The sequence below is a fragment of the Aythya marila genome, assembly GCF_965140915.1.
Source record: "Aythya marila genome assembly, chromosome: Z".
NCBI lineage: Eukaryota > Metazoa > Chordata > Aves > Anseriformes > Anatidae > Aythya > Aythya marila.
The window spans coordinates 37,293,558-37,321,322 of NC_139080.1; the positions used below are offsets into that span (position 1 = coordinate 37,293,558).

At 40.4% G+C, this 27,765-nt stretch overlaps 1 protein-coding gene across 1 annotated transcript in view; it reads left to right on the forward strand.

The window, feature by feature from the left end:
• Nucleotides 1-13,072: 13,072 nt before the first annotated feature.
• FOCAD (focadhesin) overlaps nucleotides 13,073-27,765 on the forward strand; it is a 123,134-nt gene continuing 108,441 nt past the window's right edge. The window contains exons 1-5 of the mRNA XM_082783788.1: nucleotides 13,073-13,157; nucleotides 17,611-17,711; nucleotides 18,152-18,240; nucleotides 21,450-21,524; nucleotides 23,004-23,158. Of these exons, the coding sequence (XP_082639914.1) occupies nucleotides 18,184-18,240; nucleotides 21,450-21,524; nucleotides 23,004-23,158 (287 nt within the window). The 5' untranslated portion in view covers nucleotides 13,073-13,157; nucleotides 17,611-17,711; nucleotides 18,152-18,183. The remainder of the gene's footprint in view (nucleotides 13,158-17,610; nucleotides 17,712-18,151; nucleotides 18,241-21,449; nucleotides 21,525-23,003; nucleotides 23,159-27,765) is intronic.

The window sequence follows — 27,765 nt, forward strand, 5'->3', positions numbered from 1 at the left end:
AACTACAGAGTTACAAAGGTGACAGCAATTTTCTAGTAGTACTGTCTAGTATTGAAGGGCTTACCATGGAATAATTGTACAGCTGCAGTTTCCCTTTGGAAAATTGGAGACATTTGGGTCATGTTCTTAAAGGCATTTAACTACCTAGAGGTTCATGCAATCAGTCGCTGCAATGCTAAAAATCCTTGTACATTTTATGTCTGCTGAGATACCTGACGTAGCTACAGGCTTCCCAGTAGGCACCAGACCCTATATGAAGACTGTGAAGTGTGATCCCAGCTCGCTGTCTTAGAAGGAACGAGTAAACATTTCAGCTCAGTGCACAGCTAACTCTGGAAGCCACGTAGCTATGTGAATGCAACACTGCAATTGACCTAACAAGGGCCACATTTCATAACTATACGCTTGTTGATTCCACACAAGGCTGAAAGGAACATGGCCTTTCCCTGTTATTTTCTTAAACAAGCCAGAAATATCTTGTGTCACTAAAAATGAAATTGTTTCCCAAGCCACTTGGACACACTAAATTGTCTTCAGTGTTTCAAACGCAGGTGTTTAAAATTAACTTTTCAAAGTTCACTTTCTGTGACTCAAATATATGGACCGACTTTTACATGGGCCTTGTTTTAAAAACAAAACTAGCTGAAACAGCTAATATTACTGGTGATAAAGGAAACCACAATGCCTTTTAAATATATCGTCAGTCAGAATTTCTCTTTATTTGAGATCTTTTAATTTCCTTATGCAGACAATATATAAAATTGTAGCCCAGTCCTGTTCCAAGCCAGATACTTTGATTGCAATGTTAAGATGTTAGTCTGAACCAGAGCCAAAACTTAAAACGAGCCTACAGCTGATCTTACACATATGACAAAGGATATGTATAAGCTGCTTTGTAATGCCACTCTGGCTGCCAGGAACTAATGGCAAGATACTCTCACTGGGCTGTCTCTTTTCTGAGTTAGCTATATAGACTGGACAAACGCCAAGCAGCCTGGGCCAAGTGTGCGCCTGTTTTGAGGTTTTATTGGCTTGTCCATTTCTACTCACAAATCAAAGAGAAAATAAGCACTTTAGCTGGTAACACATTAAACCACCAGTCAATGGGAAAGACCTTTAAGAGCAATGTCTGCGTATTTTAGAAAACAATATAAAATAGTTTATAACTCACCACCAGCCACCTTAGGGGGAGGTAGTAATGACAAAGGATACATGTACAAAGGGAGTATTGGTTATGCACAATATTATAGTAAGCAAGGTAAAATATATATATATATATATATATAATATTTATATATATATATATATAATATTTATATATATAAAATATATATATAAAATAAAGGTCTCTAGGGACACATAAGGAAATGTGTTTGGAGTGGAAAGCCATGTTGAGAAACCTACAAGGAAGTATTTAGTTTTTGATTTCCTCACTATGATGTAGCCCCTGCAGGAAATACTCCTGTTATACAAAGAAACACAATCAAATTTTGCAGTCAGTTTAAGCCTTGGTAACGAATGAGTTCAGAGAACCTCCTCTGGATTTCCACAGGTGTAGCCAGGACAGAGTCTGATCATACATGCAAAGAACTTATTAAGGAGTAGCTTTAGCAAAATCAGTTTGCTCAGTTCTTTGCCTGAAGGGAGATTTACTTTCGGGAAATAAACCAAATATTTAAAGGATTTATGTGATTGTCCTCAGTCTGCATCAGGTTCTTGACCTGGCCGTTATACTGCGCATGTAAGCTAACATTGCCCAAGACAGGAGTTTACACATAAGGTGATCATTGTGTCTTGAGCACTGACTACTTATGCTAGAGCTTAGTTACAAGAGTATCAGAGAGGTCGAGTATATTGTATTCACACCTTCTGTGGCCAGAACCAAGAAACAGCCAGTATCACCAGAAAGTGAGTGAGAAACTAGAATGGCTTACCATTACCTTGGAGTAATGGTAATGATAGACCTCTCTGATACTCTTGTAACTAAGCTCTAGCATAAGGCAAACTAATGATGAAAAGCAAAATTATGTATTAGTGACATGTACTTACATAACCATAGGGTCTCAGTGGTCCTCATCTTCAATGAACTCATCATTACATCAATACTGTGACTCAGAAAGCAGTTTTAGTCCCACTTAATGGATGGGTAATTGGAACAAAAAGAGATTAAATGACATGCCCAACGAAAACAAAACGAAACAAAACAAAACAAAACAACAACAACAAAAAGTTTTCTAGTAGATCAAGCAGTTAAAACCAGTGAGGACAAATGTTGGCCCTAAAAAAAAAAAAAAAAAAAAAAAAAAAAATGATTGAAAGAAATTATAATCAAAAGTAGCACAAAAGTAGCACGGGAGAGCAGAGAGACCATAATTCACAGCTAGCTGAACAATAAGAAATGTTTGAGAAATGTGGAATTTGAAAGAACATTGCAAAGTTTGAGAGATATATTCCTCCTGTTTGCAGAACTCTGGTCTTAGAAGCTAGATAGGCACATATCAGAAATCTAAATAGAAATCATATGGATAAGAAATAGCTATTTCTACACATGATGAGGTTTTAAAGCAAGACTGCTCAACATATGGATGTTTGGGAGCCAGGTTGGGGACCAGCTAGTAATTAGAGCATTACACAAAAGCTGGACGTAATTTTTATGAAGGCACAGAGGGGAGCAAGGCAGAATTAAGATAGGGTGGAAATGCTTTGCCAGCTGCTAGAAGGGGACAGAGAGGAGCTGCAGCCTCTACATTCTTATTTGCCACACAGATTTCTGAAAGCCTTCCACATAAGCTCTGTGTGGTCCATTGAATTCAGCAGACCTTAGCACTAGAACAGCTGCACTCCGTTTACACTCCTCCTAATCGTAGGCACCCCTCAATGCACAATGAATTTCCTATCAGAAGACTTTCCATCACCATATGACTTTAATTTCAGATACTTTTCTATATATTTATAATTTCAGTTATAACTCGCCAGCTCTCCACAAGATACAAATGCAAAAGCATGCTGTCCTGATTGACTGCAATTTCCACCTATCAGTACTCTATTGCCTCTTTTTAACCTGTTCCTCATTTATCCGTTCCCTACAACGTATTTTAAACTGATCACAACTGTCAGTTTTATCCATGTCAAGGTGCAAGTACATACAAATGTGTGTGTGATATGTGTATACTATTATCATTACAAATAGAGAGAGCAATGGTTTTCTAGGGCATCACTGATCACTATTCTTTACTTGCATCCCTCTGTGAATAGAAATATTTGAGAGAAACCAGGGTAAAAAGGGGCATCACTAACTATGAAAATGGATGCCACAAAGCACACAAGTCTTTTGGGGAGTAGTTGGATTATAAATAATCTGCTTTTAGAGTCTAGAAAGAGGAGACAAATTCCAGAATTTTATTGCACTAAAGGTCTCTGTTCGGTGGGAACAAGTTTCAGAGACACTTTGTAGGGCCAACAAAAGATGGAAAGTTTGGGTACAAGCAGTGTTTAAACTACTATAATGGATCTCAGTGGAAACACTGGAAATAGTTTCAATACGAGTGATTGAGTTAATAATTAAAGAAAATCTTGAAGGTTCCAGATTGCTGTCTCAAACAGAGACGGAGAAACTGGTAACTCCAATAAGCCCAGAAAACGTAAGCCATCAGAAACATTGCTCTAAAAGATCCCTGAAAAACGTAACTTACAGTAAAAAAAAAATAAATAAGAATAAGAATATTGACAACCAAGTAAAAGACAGAAGTATAAAAATTCACTCATGTCATTAGTCTTCACTTACACTGCTCGTGCCTGTCATATCATTACCATTGTTTGTGTAGAAAGAAGTAGAAGTATTCACAGAATTTGCCAAGAAAGTCTCACACCATCTCTTAGTTTTCATCTTTGTATTAATAACTCAGGTGAAATCCAGTGCATTTTAATGGGAACATTAAAACTAAACTCTTGCTTAAGACTAAGGAGACCTTAATCCCCTAATTGATCCATGCTTCCTTGTGCACCACAGGCACCACCTGCATTGTCTGTCCTCTTCTTTCTTGTTTCCTGACTCTGGCTGCAGGGAAGCAGAGAAGCGGTGACTCTGCACAGAACCCAAGAAGTCTGTATCTCAAGATCTATCTCACAGTTCTGCCCTACATATGAAACCTGATCCAGAGGTTTGTCCTCATCACAGGAATTCTCAGTATTGCCCTTCACCCCAACTCAGAAGCTACCCATAAAACTAATCCAGTTGCAGAGCTTTTTGAGCACACAGAAACAAAAGTCATTATTTACATATTTTGTTAAATAAGCCTTTTTTTTTTCTCAAAATTCAGTGCTTCACCTTCACGCTTGGCTGCAGGGATAACTAGACTCTGCTGCTGTTGGGTAAGAATCACAGAGTGTTATTCTGATAACTGAAATGGCTGTGGTGGCTGACACAATACAGTCCTCTTTTCTGAAATTTCTGTGCATTTGCAATTGGCAGATTTGTATAGGCATATTGCTCTGAAGTAAGCTGTCCATGAAATTAAGGTTACCAGGACGCTACCAGGACTTAGGCAAGTGGATGATGAAGCCAGTAATTTTAATCTCATGCAGCCTGAAATGTGATAAAGTAAAAACAACAACAAAAACAGCAACAACAACCAATCAAACAAACAAAAGAAAGGTTTTGTTTGTTTGTTTGTTTGTTTCAAGTAGGCACTTTTATGTTTAAAAGTGTAGCTGAGGCATAAATCAATCTAAATCACATCCTTAACAGCATTCCTTCTCAGGTCTTCCTCTGCTGCATTGTATATGTGAAAGAAGAACATGGTTTATTGTTTTGACATTACTTGTACCCCAGTCTTATGTCTTGGTATGCTACAGCTGGCGATCTTTCATCGCGGTTGCAGAACGGGGATTAGAATATATAGACTATATTTCCACAGAAGACAGGAACACCTTACTGATCAAAGTGTTCCCATAATATGAAATATGTTTACAAAATTACAGCTTAAGGGGACTTCAGAAACTTAGGGGAATGTAAAAGTTGGCAGGGAGGATATCAAGAATTTGCAGAAATATCTTCAAAACACTTGGCTGTTTAGAGATGTTACATGCTTTTGAAAGTCACTGCTCAGATTTCAATTTCCCACTTGCATTCTGGTGTCCAAATGAAGATACTTCAGAATTATTAATAGTCAACAAATGAGCATCCAGACGACATGCTATCTTGTCACTTTGATCAACCCATGTTACAAAAACAACACTGAGGTTTTAACTTCATGTTTGTGTAAGTACGCACATGGAACATCAATTCTTACTTCAAAGTACTATTCTAGCTTTCTGGAAAGACACTAAATGTTCTTTCTAAAAGTCAGATCCAACAAATCATTGTTAAGGATGTAGCTGAGCTTACCTGAATCACTCTTGCCAATGTTAAGCAGTATTCTCCCTAGTGTCAGCCCCTGGTCTACACCACTGCAAACTGGCCTCCAACTACTCTTTCCAAACGTCACAAACCTTTGAGCTTAGCAGTTCAGCCAGCTTTCAGTACACCTCAGTCTCTACTTATATGGTCCATAATCTCCAGTTTGTGAGAATGTTACGGGAGTCAGGCATTGGAAGGGGGTGCACAGGGAGGTGGTGGTGTCACCGTCCCTAGGGGTGTTCAAGGAAACCTCGAGTACTGTGTTCAGTTTTGGGCCCCTCGCTACAAGAAGGACATGGAGGTGCTTGAGCGGGTGCAGAGAAGGGCAACAAAGCTGGTGAGGGGCCTGGAGAACAAGTCCTACGAGGAGCGGCTGAGGGAGCTGGGCTTGTTCAGCCTGGAGAAGAGGAGGCTCAGGGGCGACCTTATCGCTCTCTATGGGTACCTCAAGGGAGGCTGTAGTGAGGTGGGGGTTGGCCTGTTCTCCCACATGCCTGGTGACAGGACGAGGGGGAATGGGCTTAAGTTGAGTCAGGGGAGTTTTAGGTTAGATGTTAGGAAGAACTTCTTCACTGAAAGGGTTGTGAGGCATTGGAACAGGCTGCGCAGGGAAGTGGTGGAGTCACCATCCCTGGAGGTCTTTAAAAGACGTTTAGATGTAGAGCTTAGGGATATGGTTTAGTGGGGACTGCTAGTGTTAGGTCAGAGGTTGGACTCGATGATCTTGAGGTCTCTTCCAACCTAGAAATTCTGTGTGATTCTGTGGTGCTTAGAGACTTGGTTTAGTGGGTGACGTTGCAAGTAGGGGGATGGTTGGACCGGATGATCTTGGAGGTCTTTTCCAGCCATAACGATTCTGTGATTCTATTGAAGACATTTATTGAAGTTAGTAGTGGGATAGCCCATGCAAGTCTGATTGAAAAAGAAATTCAGAATTAGGATATTTTAAATGTAGCTTACAAGATGGCAAGTGCATTTCCTTGGGGCCAAACTCTCTGTAGATTCCACCATACACTGCAGACAGTAATACTGGAGGCAAATTAGAGTTTTTAAAGGATAAGAGACCACAAAACGCAGAAAGGAAATATATAAAGTGAAACTACACAGTATTAAAAGCTTATTGGATTCCTTTTGTTTTAGCCACAGTCATGTCTCACCCACTTAAATCTACCTGCAATTGTCATTCTTACATGCTCAAAACCAAAATCTGATTAATAAATCAGTAAATGTTTAAATTCTAGGAGATTGCTCAGCCAGATAAATGATTTAGCAATGCTCAGGCTTGCTACTCAAATATAAGGGCAAGGGCAAGCAATACTGGTGGAGTAGATAGAAAATTTCACCATACAACCTTGTAGCAGGTGTCAGGGCCTTCCCCTTTCCTTGGGGAAGAAGGCACATAAGAACTGGATCTTTAATATACTAAATTATAGACATACTCTGTAATGGTAGGGCAGGTGTAGATGCTCATTCACTCAACTCCCGAGCAATATCAAATGATGACAGGATTCATGAAGAAAAATTCCCAGTACACATGAAACTAAGAAGTATCACATCTTTGCCAACAAGACCTTGAAATATGCCCCTACGCATAAGCATAACTGCCTTGCAGGTTTATTAGATGTTTTTGGAGCAACTAACCAAAAGTGAGGGGTGAAATATGTAATTCGGCATTCATTTTATAGGCATATCTGAACTAAAATCTACAAATATATGTATTACAATTCACATTAGGTAAGCATGAGAACTAAATCCAGTAAAAGTACCAGATGAGAAAAGGCAATTTAGGTTATATTTCTTTTCTTGTTTTTTTTTTTGTTGTTGTTGTTTGTTTGTTTGTTTGTTTTGTTTGTTTGTTTGTTTGTTTTGTTTGTTTATTTTTTGTTTATTTTTTTTTGTTTTGTTTTTTTGTTTGTTTGTTTAGAGAAAATCTTGACATAGTTAGGATTTAATACCCCAAATCTTGGCACTCTCAGCCAGTCACTACAATCAATGGGAAACTGAAATGCTCCAGTGATAGAGATTAGCCTCTGCCCAGAATTAGTCTCAAACGTTCTACATCGCTCTTCAACAAAACAAGAGACAGATGATTATATGTATCCAAGCTCTTTTGTAGGTCTTGATTGCACTACCACAAAGACGATTTTTATCTATGTAACTTTAAGGTTCTGGAAGGCATTTCAAACCTAATCTTGTGAGCTAAAGAGCACTCCCTGGCAGGTGTTAAGCACTTTCAACTCTCATTAATCTCATCAGGCTGGAGGATGGATACAAATTAGGAACTTCCAGTTCAATTCTACCCTCATTCTACATGCTCAATTTTCATGTAAGTCCATGGAAGCTGTGTGTGTGTGTTGTGATGGCCCTTCATAACTGACTACAGTTTGCAGTAAAAACAGCTGCATCTAAAAGTTTAATGTGTTTTAAATCAGCCTTATTCTTAGTATTAGCTGATTAGACCCATTTGCTAAAACCATATTTTATCATCAGGCCTAAGAGATTTTAAATAAATAAATTTTAATAATAGCAAGCTTTGCTGCTATTGATTTCTAAACTTTCTAAACTGGGACTTTTCTTACTCCTTTTTTTTTTTTTTTTTTTTTAAGACAGAATTATTTTCTGGCATATATGAAATGTGATACAAGAAATGAGGTATATTGGGCCATTATCAGTGTTGTGACTGTATGATTTTCATTTGGATAATATCCTTCACTGGGAGATCTCACAACACATTAAAAAAGCTGCCAAGAGAACCTTCTGGCAGATCTTGAGGGGTGCTGCTGGCACTTCACCCCTCATGCTATGACTGTCCCCTGATAAAACGACTCAGAAAATCATAGAAAAAGTGTAACTGGAGCCAATGATTCCTGTGCACTTTCTCTCCCTGGAACAGAACTCCCAGGCCAGTGAATAGGGCAGTTTTCATGGATTCACTGACCTTCACGACATCTCTTGTCTCAGGAACTGAAGGGTGGCAATCCTGTTTGGGAGCCAAATCCAACCTGAGCTGTATTTTAACTGTTTTTTGTATAACAGATAGGCCACATTAAAACTATCAGGAAACAATGTTGGCGACACCTCCCAGAGGCGTCAAATTTCTTTCAAATCTGACTAGCAAACGCAGATTTGGCAGCATAGTCTGCAGCGGGTATAAGCAGCTTTGAATCAAACCCAATTATAACTCTGGCACGGATGCTGCTCTAATGACTCCTAAGTATTTATTTTATCTTATTGGAAGACCTTGGACGCTAAGGATGCCACTGAAAGGAACTACAGAAAACATATCTTAGTTTAAAGCCAGGCTCCAGAAGACATGAAAGTTGGAAGACAATCAAAAAAATCAAATCAAATAAAAATCACTATTCATGAATTTAAGCATGTCCATTAAAGGATCTTCTGCTTTGTTTCTTCTTCTGAGATCCAAGCATAGGAAAAAAGAAAAAAAGGAAAAAAAAAAAGTATTAAAATAGATAGAGACTATAGGACAGTAAATGGCTCCATATGGATTAGATAGATCCCTTTTGTCTCAAGCCAGAAATGACTCGATGGAGATACCAAAAGCCCTTTGTTAGAGTGTTTGGGTTATGTATGTTCTTACATTTAATACCGTGATTCATCAATGTCCTCAGTTGACTTACAGGAAACTCAGGATTTTGAAACATTGCTGGGAATTAGGCAACAGAGTTAATGAATCCAGAGAATGAATGTGATATTATTGATATGATGAACCAAGCATGAAGCCACTCTGGTGATCTGCTTCTCAAAGATAGATGCTTCTCAGTATAAACAGAACTAGACCTTTCAGCACCAAAAAATAAATCAAAAGGATATTTACTCCTTTCCTCTTCAGAGATGTATTTGCAATTTTCATCTAATTGAAAACTATTTTGGCCAGTGCTCATTTGGGCAACAGCAGACTTTTATTTAGTACTGTACTGAGACCAAGTGTCTCCTCTCTTGGGAATAAAACAGAGCTGAAATACGGACAGAGAAGTTTCCTTCGTTAATATGCTGCTGAGATACAATTTACCAGTCTAGGCAAGCTCTGCAAGGTGACAGATTCAAAAACAGAAAAGCTGGTTACCCAAAAGGCTACATAGCAACACCAACAAAAAATAATCTTTATAGTTGTAAGTAAAATAAATAGGAAGCAAAGCAACAGAAGATCACACCAAATACATCCGCAATCCCATTGCAAGACTGGATCTGACTGCAGTTGGGACTCACCCACTGTCTGCCCCAGTAGCGTGTAAGGCAAGGACCTGATGAGGTGTATTGGGAGCACTGCAGAAGACTGCATCTGAAGAGTTAGTGACCTTGAAGAGGCCACGTCTGCTCTACTGGGCCTTATATTTTGGGTTGAAGAAGGCGGCATATTGCTATACATTCTGTAACTTACAACGTTGTTGGGAAAGGTGATGGGTATGTGACAGGTGTTACCTGCTCACGGCAGGGGGGCTGGAATTAGATGATCTTTAAGGTCCCTTCCAATCCTAACCATTCTGTGGTTCCTCATGAATTAAGGGGTGGAATGCAGTGATCCTGACCAGAAACCACTGTACATTGGTGAGCCACATAACATCTGGCTTCAGGAGGTGCAGACCTGTGCTGTGCTGCACGTTCAACATGGCCTTTAGGCCCACCTTGTGCTGCACAGGTCCCCTGGCCAAAGGACAACCTCAGCCAGCCCATTGTACCAGAGAAGTCTTCAGGCAGCTCCCAGTTGGTACCAGCAATTGTCACCTGCATGGCCTTGCCCTTACCTCAAACACAGCAGAAAGTTCTCATGCAAGCAATTGTTTTCAAACATATCTGTTTTCTTGAAAGAGTACTATATAATAGCTTCAACAACCAAAAAGGAGGAACCCCTCTCCACAGATGGTATCTGTGCAGTGCCCTGCAGGAAAATCTGTCTTAAGCCTGAATCTGCATGAATGCAGAATTTCTATCATCTGAAGGGATGTGAGATTTACTTCCTATCTGTATTACTCCTTTTATTCTATGTTATTATAACAACTATTTTATTAAGCTGTTGTTGCTGTTCCATACGGACAGGCAAAAAGAGCCCCACACTGTCTCTGCCTCCCATTTGGCTCCCCGTGCAGTGGCGGCAAACTTGAGTGCCCTACTCACAGCCTCTGCTACAGGGAAAATGCTTGGCAATGCAACCCTTTCACCAAGACAAACTTACTGTGATGGAGCAAACCTACACTAAAATTCCCACAACTTAATCTGGTCAGCATGTGAAGGCCTAAAATCCTTCAAGAAAGTCAAGTCCATCATGCTTTTTTCCTGTTTTTAAGGAAAACTAGCAATGTCCAAAATTATTACTTGGTCCACTGTACAGGCTTTTCACTCCCTGTTGAGATTTTATTTCTCAAGCCTGACTGAATAATAAAGACTTCCTAAGTATATAACACCTTGAATGTTGTACATCCATTTATACTTACTTACAAAACACCATTAAATGTGATTTTTAAACATATTTAAGATTCAGTGTTTCATAGACCAATTTAACTGGCTTTGGGGCTGGTTGTCATTTATACTACTGGCACAACAGAGTACTAGAAGGCATAAATCAGGGCCATGAATGTCCAACCATGATACAAGAACAAACAGAAAATGAGAACTGAAGCATCACACTTTCTAAGCAAACAGAACAATGATGAACCAACTGGTCAATGGTGAGATGCTCCCCGCACAAGGCAGAAAGGGGGAAATGGGAAGATTTTTGATTCATGCCATTGCTAATGGTTACCTGGAGACAGACTGAAATTTACCCCCTGCGAAAGGGCCTACATGACCTTTCAGGTGATCTTGGGGTACGACAGTTTCAGTAGCAAGGAGAGTTGCGAGCCCATTGTGGGCTCAGTACACCAAGCCCAAAGCCACACTACAAATAATTGCACACACCTTTTGCAAATATAAAAATAAAAATAAAAATAAATTACTGTGAAATCATGTAGACAAAACAAAAGTCTACATGATCTGAGGCATCTGACTGATCTTCGTTGTGTGTGTACACATGTAGGCAGAGCAGGAAAATATAGTTTTGTCCTCTGGGTGACGTTTGGGCTTTTTCTAGGTTCTGAATCATCAGTATGTGCATTCCCACCAGTTCTGTAGGACAAGATATTTGGGATCCTGGAAAACTGTGTACTGCTTTTATTGGTGAACCTGGTCTCAATAAAATAAAATTCTAAGCAATGCCCACCTAAGCAATGCCCATCTAAGCAACTGCTTAAAAATAGGACAGACTTATTTACATCTACTTTTGTTTCATATTTGTTGGCATTTCACTACCTTCAACTCAAACCAATTTGCAGTACATACCCTTGAGTTACTTTGCAGAATAATCTAGCCCTTTCCAAAATAACTTCTCTCAAAGCATTTGTGATTTTTTCTTTTTCTTATGATAACTCCAGAGAAAGTAATTTTGATGTTATTAATAACATGTCTTGCAGAAGTTTCCTGTTGCTCCCATGTTGAGGAATAAAGTGCTCTTGTGTGTTTAAATAGTTTAATTGAGAATACAACCCCTCAGCTGTCTTAGCTGTGAGGAGCATTCAACCTGTTAGTAACACTGGGGTTTCCAAAATGCATCACAGCAGAGCTTAAACTAAGCCATCCTTCTCTCTGAGGTCTGGAAGGGCCTGTAAATGAGAAAGGTGTGTAACATGCAGCAAAGAGGAAATCATGTTTTCTTCCTGTCCAGTATCTTCCTGATTTCTGTATAGCATGCTGGTCACTGTACCTCTCAAACCATTTAGAAGGTTGAAGAGACTCACTCTGCAGTAATTTCAAATCTGATGAAGATCTTAATTTCCATGTTCAGAGAATGTATCACAAACTCCCTTATCCATTTCAACCTGAGAGGTATTGTTTCTGTGTAAGTCTTTGGAGTTCAGCCTGTGTTTAACTTTGGATTGATGGGGCAGCAACCTACCAGAAGACTGGTAGGATTCACACTCCCTGGTAGATCCAAGACCAGCAGAATTCAGGAACTCACACCACCAGAACCCCCACAAAATCCTGGACCCGCAGTGCCCGCGTGGGCCAGTGCCTGGGCCTGGGGCTGAGCCCTGTGGACACAGCTCCCTGGGGAAGCTCCCTGGGGAAACCATCTTGCCCCTGAGGTGCCACCACCATGGTAGCTGCGAGGCATTGTGGCGGTCAGGTGTTGTAGTGGTGAGAAGTCGTGGCTGCTTGGAACCGTCCCGCTACGACATTTCTTCTCAGAAAGAGCAGTCGGGCATTGGAAGCGGTTGCCCAGGGAAGTGGTGGGGTCACCGTCCCTGGAGGTGTTCAGTGAAAGGTTGGACGTGGTGCTTAGGGACACGGTTTAGTGGGTGACATTGGTGGTAGGGTGATGGTTGGACAGGATGATCTGGGAGGGCTTCCCAACCCTACTGATTCTGTGACAGCACTGTGTGAAAACAAGACAGCTTTACCCAACCGCGAGCAGTGCCGGGCCGTGCCTGCACAGGGCGCGGAGCTGCCCTGTGACGGCCGCCCACCCAGGCACCCACAGCCCCGACCCTCCCCGTGGGGAGCCCCACGCCCCGAGCCGCCCCCCGCGGCCCCTCGGGGCCCCGACCTCCCTCCCCTAAGGCGGGGCGGGCGCCACCCCGAGCCGGGGCGCAGGCGCCGGCCTCCGCGCAGCCGCCCTCGGCCGCCGGGGCTGCCCCTGCCGCACGCTGCCGGGCCCCGCTGCCGGGAGCTGGCCGGGACCGGGCACCGGGCACCGGGGCCGGGCCAGGTGAGGCGTGGTGAAGGCGGGGTGGGGGAGCGGAGCGGAGCCGGGGGGGCGCCGGGGCGCTGCGGGCACGGCGCGGAGCCCTGTCGGCTGCCGCCCTTACTCAGCGCTTTGCGGCGGCAGAGGCTTCCCTGCGGTGTACGCGTGCTGTGGACGTGGCATGTGTGAGCCCTTAAAAATAAGCAAAGCGCACTAAATATGGTTTGAGCGACAGCGTTCTGCGTTTTGTTGCGTAGTTTTAGCTTAACTTGCGATAATGGCTTTTACCAAACCGGTATGGGCCAGATCTGAAGGAGCGGTGCCAAGGTAACCCTGCTCTGTCTCGGCTGCATTAGGGTTTTCGTACTGATGATGCTGGGGACCCTGGAGCTTGACCTGGTGATCCTTGTGGGTCCCTTCCAACTCGGGTATTCAGTGATTCTCTGTTAGGAAAACAAAGCAGGAGTCCCTTTGCCTATCCATGTATTTTCTTTTTTCTTCCATTAGTTCATTTCTGTGTGTGTGTCTGTGTGTTGGAGGCACAATGGTGGGTGTTTTCCCTGGCTGATGGTGTAAAGTGCCTCCTCAGCAATGCTGATAGGAAAAATACAACTTAGGCCAAACAAACAAACAAACAAACAAACAAAAAAACACCTCAGGACAAGCAAAATGTAATTAGTTACAACTTAGCAAGGTAGGCTGCCGACCTACACAGGGAAAGTTTGGGGGATACTTAGTGGCCGCTGTATCCCACCCAGCTGAGACCAGCTGTTTCGGCATGGTCCTGTGCAGCATGTTAGGAGAGGGTTGCTCTAGCAATCTGCAAGGTAGTTAATCCCTTTCATAGCATTCCTGTATTACTATTATTCCTTTTCTTTTTTTTCCCTGGAGACAGGGAAATGAGAAAGATCTGCTTGCCTTTAACCTGTTCTAGAAATAGATGGATTTGTTTCATGGTGTTGATGCTTCCTTTGCAAGGGTTGTGTTTTGTATAATGCTAATAATCTGTGTCAGCTGTAACATGGGAAAAACAATGCTACAGGAGTTGATAATGTTAAAAGAGATTCTGCAAGTTTTTGTTGTTGTTGTTGTTGTTTGTTTGTTTTTGAGAAGCAGCACTGTCCCAAACGTTGTAGGCTGGGGTAAAGGTTATAAGTGCTTTTCAGGGCTGTTTTGGATAGGCCGTAGAGACTCCTGTCAACTATCATGAGCCTGGCCCTCCTTATTTTTGTGGTAGAAGCCTGATAAAAATAGGAAACACTTTGCTTTTCCAGTTGTTGGGATTTTTGTGTGGCAGTCATGCCATTCTTGGGAGAGGAAAGAATTGCAAGAAGAACTGATACTTAGTCCTGTCTATAAAAGTGGCTTGGCCTGCTGGCGAGACTGGGCAGTAACCATTTTTCCCCAAAAGTGAGGAAGCAGTTGCTCAGATTTTTTAAATTAATAGCCAGTGCTCACCAAATTAAAAGCATGGAAACTGAAGAATGGAAGAAACCTTACCTTCTTGCTTTACTTCTTTATTTTCACAGCATCTGTCTTGATCTAATCTTGATAGCCTTTACATCTTCAGTGCCAAAAGCAAGGCACTAGCTTAAGAAAAAACACTTTTCAGCAGTAGTGGAGGTGATTTTGTGCTTATTTTTAATTAACTCTAGGTTTAGGTAGTGCTGAAGTTGCTTTTTTTTATCATGGATAGAAGTGTCTGCAGCAAGATTTTGGCTGCCTTTAGCTCTTCAGTTACTGTCTACAGCAGCTGTACTTCTCCTAAATGTGTTCTTCTTTTTGTCTCGTTATATCATCACTCTCAGAATGCATAAATTATTTTGTGACATTACTATGAAGGTTTCCTTGTAATGGGAAAACAGGAAACGATACTTGGAGACGTTGGATATAAATGAATAAAAGTCATGCTGGGAAGGTGTGCCTGATTCAAGAGCATACTTAGGAGTTCCTAACCATTTTCTGATTGAAGTCTTGAACTGCTAAGTTTGGTTAACTACCAAATGCTAACAAATACGTATAATAAAAATGCCTCTTTTCCAAAGCTTTCAAAGGATAGTAGCCACTACCTTTTGACTGGGTCATACTTCCTTATGATTTTCCTTTTTGGATCATTTCTAAATTTACTAAAAAGGTTAGCCTGTCAACTTCTTGCCTCTTGTCAGAAGGGTGAGATGTCAGTGACATTAAAGACAACACTGCAGGTGATCATCTTCCATCATCTATGTATATGGGGGTGCAAAGTCAGGAGAAGGAGATTAGGTGTTCCAAGTAATGCACAGCAAGAATAAAGGCTTCTTTTTGCGGAGGTGAATTAATTGTGAAGTCATATGCATAGGTTAGTTGGACTGTAAAATAGCACTTCATGTATATGTTATACTTGTATGAAGTGATAGCATGCAAGTTAACAGCGCGGTTACAAAGAGAAATTCTAAGTATGTATGGGAGATGAAAAACGCTGTATTTTGTGCCTGTGCAAAATAAAATTATTAATAATAATAATAAAAATAATTAAAAAACAATTTGGGGAATAAAATAAAGCAATTTGTTAAAAATAAGCTTTATTATGTGGTTTTTGTTCACACTACTTGAACTACTTAAATGTTACAGCCTTCATATATTTTATGATTTTTAATTCTCTGGGTGGTTTCTTAAAAAAAACAAAGGCCTTCTGCTTAGTATTAAGCCTGTAAGCAATTCCATGCCTGCTCAACAGTGTCTTTCAGAGTGGACAGATGTGCTTTGTTGTATGGTGATGTTACTGTGATGCTTGAAGTTCTCTTTGTAGTTGATGGTGATAGCAGTAGATTTCTGGCTTGTCAGGTCTCTAAATACTATGTGTCTCTAATATGCCCCCCAAAAATGCCATTAAAAGTTGGATGTGCTGGCTTCCTGCATTTTACACAAGGTTTTAAATTGCATTGCTGTCTAAGTTTTGCAATAGTGCGCAGGGTGGCATCTTTATTTTTGATTCATCAGTTTCCCATTTACAAAATTCTGATCAGAAACTGTGCAAATAATTGTTCAACTGGGGATGTGACTTTTTTCCTCTTTTTACATTGAGATTGCATTTCCTTGTGCTTCCTTTAGCTGTAAATGGCTAGAGCCAGCAACTGACCAAGGGAAAGTAGGACATTTTGATGATCCTAAAAGAGCTGGTCCAGGCCCTTGTGAAGTTGCTCTTCTTAATCTTTAAAATTAAAGGAGCGGAGGTTAGGGGAGGTCTGCAACCTGGAGAACTGTGGCCTTGTCAGCCTCACTTCAGTCTATGGGAAAATCACCCAGTGTGCTCCTGAAACACATTTTTGGGGATGTGAAGGAGGAGAAGGATCCAGGGAATTATGATTCTAGTCTAGTCAGCATCAGTTCAGTCCCTGGGAATGTTAGGTGGTTAACTGGCTAGGCAGCCGGGCCCCAGGGGTGCAAAGCGCAGCAGGCTGCCAGCGATGCTGCCCTGAGGGATCAGCGGGGGCCCAGTACTGCTGACCATCCCCGCTCATGGCCTGGGCAAGGGGGTGGAGTGCACTCCGTGGATCTTTGGCAGACATCAAGTTGCAGGGAGTATTCAAAGCACTGGTGAGCAGGCTGTTTTGGGGAAGGACCGGGATGGTTTGGAGAAGTGGGCTGACAGGAGCATTCGGCAGTTCAGCATGGTGCAGTACAGGGGCTTGCATCTGGATTGGAGCAATCCCATGCACTGACACAGGCAGTGGGTGACTGTTGAGGAGGCAGGTCTGCAGAAAAGGCCCTGGGGCAGTTGGTCTTAGCAGATGCCAGGTTGAACACGAGTCAGCAGTGCAGCGTGGCAGCAAGGAAGGCTGCCTTCACTTCGGAGCGTGTTAGTAAGAATGCAACATCTGTGACCATGATTATTCCTCTCTGTCAGGTACTGGTGAGATAGTGTTGTGAGTACTATATCCAGATTTAGGTACCACAGCACAAGAAGGACAGTGGGCTACGTCCAGTAGAGGTCATCAAGATGGTCAGGGAGCTGGAGCACAAGGCATACAAGGGGAGGCTAAAACAGCTGAGCCCTTTCAGCTTAATTTCGGATGTTTTTTCTTTAGCTGCTTAAATGCCAGGAATTTTATATTCGTTGAGGTGGTAAATATTATTTTTCAGTTTTTTTTTGCTGTGAATGGAATTTGTTGTGGCACATCGTGCGTTTGCATGCTTGCAGATTGTTTGATACAATCTTTCAGAAAATTGGTGGCAATATTTTGAATGCATTGCACCAATAGCATGTCTTGAAATTGGAATATAGTGCATGCATATTTTGTCTTGTTTCTTATTGCAAAGCAGTAAAATTAGCTTTATAGCAAGTGCTAGGTTTTTGTATTTTTTTTTTTAAGAAAGCCATTCAAAGTTATTGAAGGTGTGTTTACAACGAACTGAAATATTTTAATGTTTGCAATTTTTCATTAATGTCAATGGTGTGCAACCAGGTAAACTGAGTTCTGATTTCTCTCCAATTTAGGTACCTGTGTGCTTGCAGGTGTCTGCGTACTCCAACTTGGAAAATTTTTTTTTGTCAAGTCTTCCAGCCCCTAACTACAGTTACTATTTAAAGTCTTACAGGTGGGTTTTATTTTTTGTTCATTTACTTCTGTTTTTACATGAAATACTTGAAAAATATATGGAGTTTTTTGCATTTTAAATTATATATTAGAAACAGAACACTCCTGAGCTGTCCCATTACGAAGTCAATGAAGTTAATGCCCTTGAGGGCATTCTTAAGTGTATGCTCTCAGAGTACACATGTGAAACTGTGGAACCATGTGGAACGGTGTATTTGCTCCATCTTTAAGAAATACTGATCACCCATTCTTCACATGAGAGCACTAAGTATTCAGCATTTCTTGGGTTTAAGGCCTTAAAGCAAAGTAATGTGATGTACTTAGGGGGAAGAAAAAGATATAATGCTTACACATGCTGTTACGTGTAAGCAAACACCTGAGCAAATTTTCTGGCAAATAGCAAACATAGTCCCAAACATATTTTTTTAATCTCTGTTGCAGAGTATGATTTAGTGTCACATGACAGAGCCAAAATGTCAGACGACATCAAGAAGAGGTTTGAATTTCCTAATACAGTTATTCAGTCACAGGTAATTTTTATTTTTTTAAACATTAAATAAATTGAATTGTCTGCAGAAACCTTTGTTTCATGTCCTGCTGCCTGGCTCTAAAAAGGTGGTAAGAACGAGTTTTTAGCTGCAAGGCCAGAAAACTGTAAAAGTAGGTTATTCTCAAGTGTCCTGGGTGTCTCAGCCTGGAGCAGAGAAGGCTCTGGGAAGACTTTACTAGTGGCCTTCCAGTACCTAAAGGGTGCTTACAGGAAGGCTGGGGAGGGACTCTTTGTCAGGGAGTAGAGTGATAGGACAAGGGGAATGGTTTTAAACTAAAAGAGGGGAGATTTAGATTAGAGGTTATGAGGAAATTCTTCACTCACAGCGTGATAAGACACAGGAACTGGTTCCCCATAGAAGATGTGGATGCCCCATCCCTGGAGGTGTTCAAGACCAAGGTGGCTGAGGCCCTGGGCAACCTTATCTAGTGGGTGACATCCCTGCCCATGGCAGGGAGGTTGGAACTAGATGATCTTTAAGGTCCCTTCCAACCCAAACTGTTCTGTGATTGTATGACATATTTTTCTCCTGCCTGATGAGAACTGATGTTGAATTACTGCAGTCTTGTCTGTCCTCAATAAATGCAGTTTCTCTGTCATCAGCAGACCAAAATGCCATTATTTTCAGGTCTGTCTGTTGGCTTCTGATCATATTCACCTGTAACTTTCTGATTTAGATCAAGTGTTTACCATAGTATTTTTGGTGGGCAGCAAGGAAGAAAGTAGTAAGTTTTGTTATTAGGTCTATTACTTAATAGATCTATTACGTCTATTTTTTTAATAGATCTTTACAGTTTTAGTCATTTCTCATTTCAGTATTTAAAATGCTTCCCTTTAGCTATAGGATCAGAGCTAGCTTCCCCCATTTTCTGCTTCTTCCTATTTTGAATTCAGGGTTAAATTTGCAGCCAATTATTTGATGGATTTAGTTGATATGAATTCAGTCTGGGCAACATGGTTCCTCTGCCTTTTCAGTTTAGCTGAGGTTGCATTGTTTTACAGTGATTGAGTTTGAAAGAGAGACAAAGAAGTCCACTTGCAAACAGATTGGCAATTAAGTGAAGAAGGTATGTTCCTGAAAGCTAGATTTCATCTTTAGTCTAGCAAAGTGTCTTGTACTGCAGATGAGTTCATGTTGTCTAGCCTTGGTGAGCAGGACTCAGTATCTTTTAACCAGTTTTCAGAACTTCCTTTGGTGTAAGTATTGCTGATATTTCTTGTTTGTTTGTTTGTTTTTTTTCATTGCAGTCTCTTGTCTCTCTTCTCTGCTGTCTTTTGGTTTATTACTACAGCTGTTTGTCATGAAGGAGTTTGTGATGTGCTTTGGTCTTTTCTCTAGCTTCCACTTCTATTCTCTGACTGCTCAAAAGCACACCATAATCTTCCAGCTGTCATCAGACATTTGCTCTGCAAAGCATGTAACCTGTACAGACAGAAGATCAGCAAAGGGATGGACTTGAGCAGTTTCCTGGGACACAAACTTTTACTGATAAATCAAGTTCCTGGATGTAATGGCTAATCTGTGTTCTGACTTTTCTGTATAGCTTACTCCAGAAGACTCTATTAATAACCTTTTTTTTCCCCAGTGTAATTAAATTGTTTTTAAGGATGCAGGTGTAAATTCATTTTTTTGAAGTTCCTTATCAGCAGGAAAATTAAAAATAATAGATTTGCTTTTTAAGTTCTCTAAGAAAAGATCTAATCTACCTGGGGAGCATGTTGTTGCTTTTGCAATCAGATAGCTGCAGCGAAACAAAGATATGACTTGTCCCCCTTACTCATTTCGTTTCCACAACAGTAAGAGTCTTGGATAGTAAAGCAGTAAAGAAAAAAAAAATTATATTCAAATATATCAGAGTACATATCAAAACCTTTGAAAGGCACAGTCCTTGTAGTCTAGGAAGGCTTGTAGTGACATTGTTCCTGGAAATGTGATCTGTTCTCTTGGAGTTTGTCATGTCAGGCTAGCAGCTAGCATCTAAAGGAGGTGTAAATAAATCCTGAAAGGAGAAGAATCACACACAGAGTCACAGAATTTCTAGGTTGGAAACCTGGAATCATTTAAAATCTTTGTCTTTCTGTACACTAGTGAAACAGAAATGTTACTGGTGGTTTGGTTTGGTTTTGTTTTTTCATCTTGGCTTCCTAGTTTACATTTTTTCCAAAAGTAAATATCAGTGCTTGCTACAGGAGAGCAGATGCAGCTGTTATTCTCGGTACATTGGTAATCTGCAACATTTTTATTTGCTTACTATGAAAATATATCTTTCTGCCTGTCTCAGAAAAGTTTGTCTGTGTAGCTGTATCAATCGTTATGAAGTAAGACAGAATAAAGCATTAGAGAAAAAACAAAAGTCCAAACACCCTGAAGCATTTGAAATTTATTTAAGGTTTAAGTCTATATTTACATTTTAAAGGCAGTTTGAATAAATCAGGTATTTCTTTTGTTGAAATAGAACGAGAAATTTATTTTCTTACTGCTCAAATGAACAAACATACTGTTGTTAGAATTGAAGCCCTGGTCTCAAGAACAATTTCCTGGAGAAACTTGAAAATTTAAATGAGGCTTGTTCATGATTTCTTTACCACAGAATAGCTTTATGAGTAATACAGTTAAATCCAAATGTCTTGTTTAAAGTAAATTAAACATTTCTGGCGGTAGTTGTGCTGTTGGGTATGTAAAGGGCTTAAGTTATAAGGCTACGTTCATCATCAGTGTTTTGTTGAACCTGTGCCACAGAACTTTGCAAGAGTGTTTTACATGTGTTCTCTTGTTTCCTCTCTTGCTTCCAATGCCCTGTATAGTAAAGGACATACAAATGGTCAGTGCTGCGGAGTACACTGAGATCTGTGCAGTGGTGGAGCTGTACATGTCTGTTACAGTTGATACGTTAAAATACCTGCAATTCCTGACTATGTGCCTAATACTAATTTTGTAAGAGGTTCTGTACAAAGAGGCCCTTGTCTCTGTGTGGGATCCTATGGAAGTTTGTTTCCCTTCTGCTGCAGGGTAATGGTAAAAAATATGGCAGTATTAGGGGGTTGTTTAACTCTGTATTTCATCTTCCATACTAGTATAAGTATGGTATTTCAAATCATGATCATAGGCAACAGAAGTATAAATTCTTCCTACTAGTGGGGTGAAAAATGATGTTTCATCCGTGTGTGTGTTTTACTTATCTGTTTTAGGCTGTGGGTCATCTGATTGCTGCAGTACTGAAAGAAAATGTTTCTTCAGGGAAAATCAAGCAGGCATCTCAGCAGGTATGTGCCTTTCTTCCACTTCTTTATCTTCTGTCCATGGGTGCTTACATTTTTCTGCGGATTTCTATTCTGTAATTTCAAGAAACTGTAAGTGAAGTATGTTGGCAGTACATGTCTGGGCGTACAGGTGATGGCGAAGTCTTCTGGATCAGAAGGCAGAAGCCTTAATTTTGCTGACTAGCAACATCTAGGTATGCTCAACTGAAGTGAGTTTTGTTTAAGTTTATTTACTTTACCAGAAGTGAATTGTCACGTGGGGAGATAATGCCTTTTGAGTAAAAAAAAAAAATAAATAAATAAAATAAAATAAAAGGTATATATTTTGCATCAGAATAGGGATTTCAGAAGCATATCCTTTTGCATGCCTGTATCAGTGTTTTCTTTCCTATTACCTAAGTAAAGCTCACCTTTCTTTGAGAGAACATGGTGAGTCTGTCTTCTTAAGTGAGAGAAATGTGAAATGCTGGTGACACAGCAGTATAGGAGAGTATTAGGAGTCTTAGGTAAGATTTCCTCCATTTGTCCTCTCCAGAAGCTGATTTGTACAGAAATGAGCAGGAAAAAAGCCTGTGGATTTTTCTGTCTAGTCTGATCTATTAACAACACCCCCTAGGCCCAAAATCAAGCCTAAAAGGAGCTGAGTTATGATGTGAAGGAGTTTTTGAGGTGCATAGTTTCTCCAACAGTAGCTCCTACAAATTCCTGAGCATTGTCATGTTCCTAAGTGACATAATGGCTTGAGCTAAAAGCTGACTCTTCCCCTTTGCTGCCCCATGAGGTTACTGAACTGAAACGTAGCAACACATTCTAAAACAGTAAGAAATAGAAGATGGTTCCTCTTAATATTACATGCTCTTTTTTTTTTTTTTAGAAAGATTTTGCAGTATTCAGTTGATTAAAAATGTTTGTTTTCCTTGCTTCTCCATTTGGAAACCAAAAAGTCAGTAAACCAACTCATAAATGCAAATTTATCATTAAAACAGACAGTGGGTTTAGTGGATACTGCCAAATCTTTGTCTCTAGTAGCAAACAGAGAGAAATGGAGGCTTCACTTGGTGAATAAAGGCGATTTACCTCTATAGCTGTTTGCATGCCTGCCTCTAGTTGTTTGCACTACACCCTGTTATAGACACTGCTTGACGTAGCAGTTCCTGAGATGTCTCTAACTAGAAGTTATTTTTGTCAAGGAAAGTAAAATTGATGCTAGCTTACCTGCACAGCTGAAAAAATCTTCCACCTTATTCTTTTTTTGAGACAGTCCTGCCCATACTGAGAATACAGGTAGTTTTGGATAGGAAGCATGGGAACTGTCCAAGGGAAGCCCTTTTCAGGTGAAGAATCTGCATCCCAGCTTCTCTTTGTGATCTCGAAGACTTCAGGGGAAGCTGTTGAGCAGGTTTTTACTTAAAAGTGTGTTTGAAATAAAAAGAGAAATTAGTGTCAGCCTTTTTATTGCTCATCTCATACTTCTGATTTCAGACTCCTGCTCTGAACTTGCTCTGGGAGAAGTGCTGCAGTGAGAATGTTGCTGTGAGAACAGCCTGCTCCGAGGGGTTGGTGGCACTTGTTGCAGAGAACCATGCGGAGCTTGAGTATATTCTTCATGGAGCTCTCAACCTAATTCCCTCAGCAAGGTAGTGTTTGTTTACTTGATTTTGTGCCTTTTGTCAACTTGTTGTCAGTCTGTGCTTTTTCCTTGAAAATCCAGTGGAAGAGGAGTGGCTCTGTGAATGACTGTATTTTCAAAAAGGGTGTGGCACTGAGGGCTGACTGTGCGCTGCTCTTCTGTATTGCTCTCATCTTAGCAGTGGCTGTGTGGGTTTGACTCTGAAGGAAGAATTTGTAGTCTATCCTGTGCATGTGAGTGGAAACTGGTAGAACTTTAGGCTAATGCTTTGAACTTGAAACTGGAGAACCTCAGAAGTCATGGCATTGGCTGGTTTGTTGTGTGTACCATGGAGAGAAAAATGGCAATAACTTGCATAATGATAAGAGGTGAGGGAATAACTTCCTAATCAGCCTGTCCAAATAACTGATTATTCGCATGGAACTGCAATTAGGTTCTGGGTAGGAATTACGGATGATGGCTTTTGTTTCCATGTCCACTAAAGAATAAATCACTTTACCTAACTCTGCAGCTATTTCCTCTTACAAAACTCTGCAAATATAATGCCTACATCTCACATGTAGTTCTGAGGTAGATGGCCTGTCCAACATACCGGGAGAATGCAGCCATTTTGGGGGAAAAAGGAACTGTGTGTTAAACTTAGAAATGGAAAGTCAAATAATGTTAGGGAAAGTGTTTTCACTCAATTCTCCCAACTTTATAAAGTTGAATTTGGGCTGTCTTTGTGTCTCTTCTGACTTTTGGAAGATAACTGGATTTCTGCACTAAGCCTTCTTTTCCTCTTCCTAGAAAATGCTAGTGTCACTTTTAGCTGAAGCTTCTAACTGGTGCTACACCTGTGATGCATTATGCACAGAGGTTGCAGAAACCATGTTATTCAAGATAAGTTTTTCATTTCTTCTAGCCTCAGAGAATCAGCTCTAGGCTGAGATTTCTCTTGATCAGTTGGAGCCAAAGGTGAGTTTAGACATGAGTAAACTGCAGTGAAATCCTGAAGAAATCACATGTTTAGGAAAAAAAAAAAATCTTTCTGTCCTTGTGACTTAGTGTTTGAAGTTGGATTACTCCTAGGATCTTGCTGTGGTGATGCTGACTGTACTGAGTTTACAGTAATTGGTTAGAGATTCCTAGGAAAGGTTTTGTAAGTACATTTTTATAATATGAGTAATTTCTGTAAACCACTGTCCTCCAACGGACCTTCAATTTGGGGTCAAGGGAGCAATCTGCACTGTTAACAAAGAAGCAAAAGCACCTGTGCTATAGACTGTGAGAATCTGAGCGCTGTGACATAATGAAACTCTTCCTTCAATTTAGCTGTGGCTTGTGGACTAAAAATGTTAAAATCCTGATCCACAAAGAGTTGTTGCAGTATCAGCAGTACATGGGGAAGTTACATGTTAATACCATTTTTACATAAGGAAAAACAGCAGTGTAAATTAGGATATTTTAGTCTGACCTAACCTTAAAAATAAAAGTAGAGTTCAAATGTTAAAAGAGCTTGGCTCTGCCCCACTTCCACACCATTCTTATTTTTTTTCCATGTGATAAACCAACTTAAATGATTTGTTGCTATGGTAAGTGCTGGTAGATTACCTATGAACCCTTTATATGTATACTTTTGGCATTTCTTTCCTCAAGCTGCCACAGTTCAAACCACATCCACCATGGACTTCGAAGCAGGGTTTATCACAAAGTCTTTGCATTTAAAATATCTGCAGCCTCAGTAAGTTATTAAACTGATGGTTTGTGCTTGGTTCATTTTGGTACTGATGCATTTTATTCTGTTGACTGTTTTAGAGTCTTAGTCTGCTGTTCCTCCTTCTTATTCCCAGCCAAATTTTCATCCAGGTTTGCTCTGGGGCTTTGCGCTGCTGTGTGCACAGTGTCTTTAAAAGAACGTGTATATGAGATTAGCAGCCAGCAGAAAGGCACGTGCAACTGCTGAGCACCTGTCAGTGCTGGATGGAGTTACGTAAATGTTTTATTGGCAAAGACTGTTGACGTGTTCTTTCTTCCCCTCCTTATGTTATGGAGAATTTAGCAGGGGCTTAGTATAAATGGTGGTTTTTGTTCGGTCAGGTGTATCAAATTCTGAATGCTAGGAAAGGCATTTGTGCTGTCAGAGGCACACATCCAGTGCTTGTCTGTGTTAACTTTTTATGTGGTTCACACTATCATACAAATGATAGATATCAACTATTATACAAATGAGAAGCTATTCTATGGTGCATTGTCGTACCTGTGGGTTAGACTCAATATGCAGTTTCCTCTGATGCCTTTAAAATCTAAACCTGATGGAATGTTGTCTGTGTGTATATGTATATGCATGCAGACTTTTTTGTGTATATACACATACATCAAATACAAAAATATATATGCATAAGTGAGTTTATACATACATGGATGATTTCACTTTGTTTTTCACACTGATCTCTGGCTTCCTGTGCTTTGATTCAGCAAAACGGCTGTCCTCTGATCGCAGGAATCATCACAGTCCTTTCTGTTGTAGCAGAGGGGAAGACTGTGGCCTGTATTCAATTACAGATGATTATAAAAAAATCAAGTCATTCTACTAGAAACCTGTGAAGCAATGAATTATTGCAATCTTTAAGAAATAGTCAGAAGTATTTTTGTGTATATATGTTTTTTGAATGTTCTTGTCACCTGAGCATGTATGCTTGTAGGAAAATTCTTGCAATATGTCATGCCATTGTGCTGTTTGAGCTCAGGAGTGGCATGCAAAGCCTAAAGCAGGCGTTTGTGGTCCCCCCACCCTGCCCTCCATCAGGGAATTCAAGCCAGCAGTACTGGAATACCAGAACAGTCAAGCCTGTTTTCTTACTGCTCTTACATTTTCCATGCTGAATAGTTACTCTGTTGGAGCTGGGGGACATGCCAGCAGATTTTCTTTTAAATGGCTCAGAGATTGTCGTTCTCTTTCTCCCTGTCACTGTCCAAAAGATGCCTCTTCCTCCTCCCCTCCGTGTGTTGGGCTGGGTGCGCTGGGACCTGGAGGACTGCTCCGCTCCTTTCTCTTGGTTGCTTGGCAACAGATTTCTGCATAACCACATATTTTCGTCTATGGTTGGATTGCAGTGTTTCAAGAGACAGGTGTCATGGCAGCCAGTAATTTTAATGCTTACTGGCACATTTTGTAACTGATCCATTTTCGGAAGAAAGAAAAAAAACAGGAGCACGTTCTGTCTGTTTTGATTGGGGTCAGCGTTTTCCAGCACTATTGGCAAGGGTATGAAAGGCACAGAAGAGTGCATATACGTCTTTGTCTGTGTTTGGTATATGAATCTAAACTTTTATTGGTGGGATATCCACTGTGGGAATCTCCAGATGTTCCCTATCGTACCTTACCAACTTATGGAGGAGTCTGTCTGCAGGTGGTGTTAAATTCAGTAAAGATTTGGCAGTTAGAAGTGATATTTGCCCATTTCCTTTGATGTGAATTTTTGGTGTTGATTTTATAATGATACGATCCTTTGCATTTTCAGTTTTTTGAATCTTCAGTAAAGTATTTGTAAATACCAAACCTTGGTGTTTGTTTGCGATTACATGTTGTTAACCCATGTTTTTGAGATGATGATGGTCCAGCCAGTGTGTGCAAACTCTGGTCTTTTAACAGTGGTCATATGAAGTCTCAGTGGTCTTTGATGTAAATTCCTTATTGGTTCAGATTTTTTTGATATCACTCCAAAGTCTGAATGTATGTAGATTAATCCATAATTTAGGGAGGATTTATGGAGCACACTGCATCCTGTGCCAAACAGTTAATGTTACTGTAGCTCAGTTTGTTCATCTGTTATGTGAGAGTGATGGTTTCTGTCTGTCCTGCGAGAGGCTTGCATGAATTCTGCATAACTTCTTGTTTCCAGCTGGCCATTCAGTGTTACACTCATTTATGGAGAAGTGGAGTTACAGATAAATCTGTTTTTTTTCCTGCTGGGAAGAAAAGAGGGGAAATAGTAAATCAAACCAAAAAAAAAAAAACTCTCCAGCTTTCAATTCTCTTTTCCTCCTGTATTTTGCCGTATATGATAGAACCAACTTTTCATCTTTGTCAGGTGGTGAACATTTATAGTAGTATATTGTGTAAGCTCTTCCTGTTCATTTTGCTTCCACTAAAAGGAGGAATAAACGTGTTCTAGTGATATGAGTAGTGATCTATCTAATAGATTTTTAGGGGATGGTGTTTTAACTGTATAGCATTTTCTAGATGAACAGTCCAAGAATCAGTTATGACTTTTTTCCTCTCTGTCTACATTTTCGTCTTATAATAAGTGATTTGTTATAGAATCCAATCTATTTTCTCAAACAGGGATTGGTTTGGATTTGATGTGGTATGGCTTGAAAGGTGTGGAACACTTGATTATGAAGAAGAAAACAAAATTCTGAAGATTGTCCTCACAAGCTCAGCCAAGCTATATCAACCTCTAGAATTGTTAAGGTCCTTACTGCATATTCAGGAGAGCTTTTATTCCCCCTTGTGTGGACTTTATTACCTTCACTAACATTTTCCTTGGAAAATGGGGGAAATCTTATCAAACTTTCAGAAATACTTACTGTGTTTTCACCTGAAATGTACTTAATGTAGACGGAGGGAGA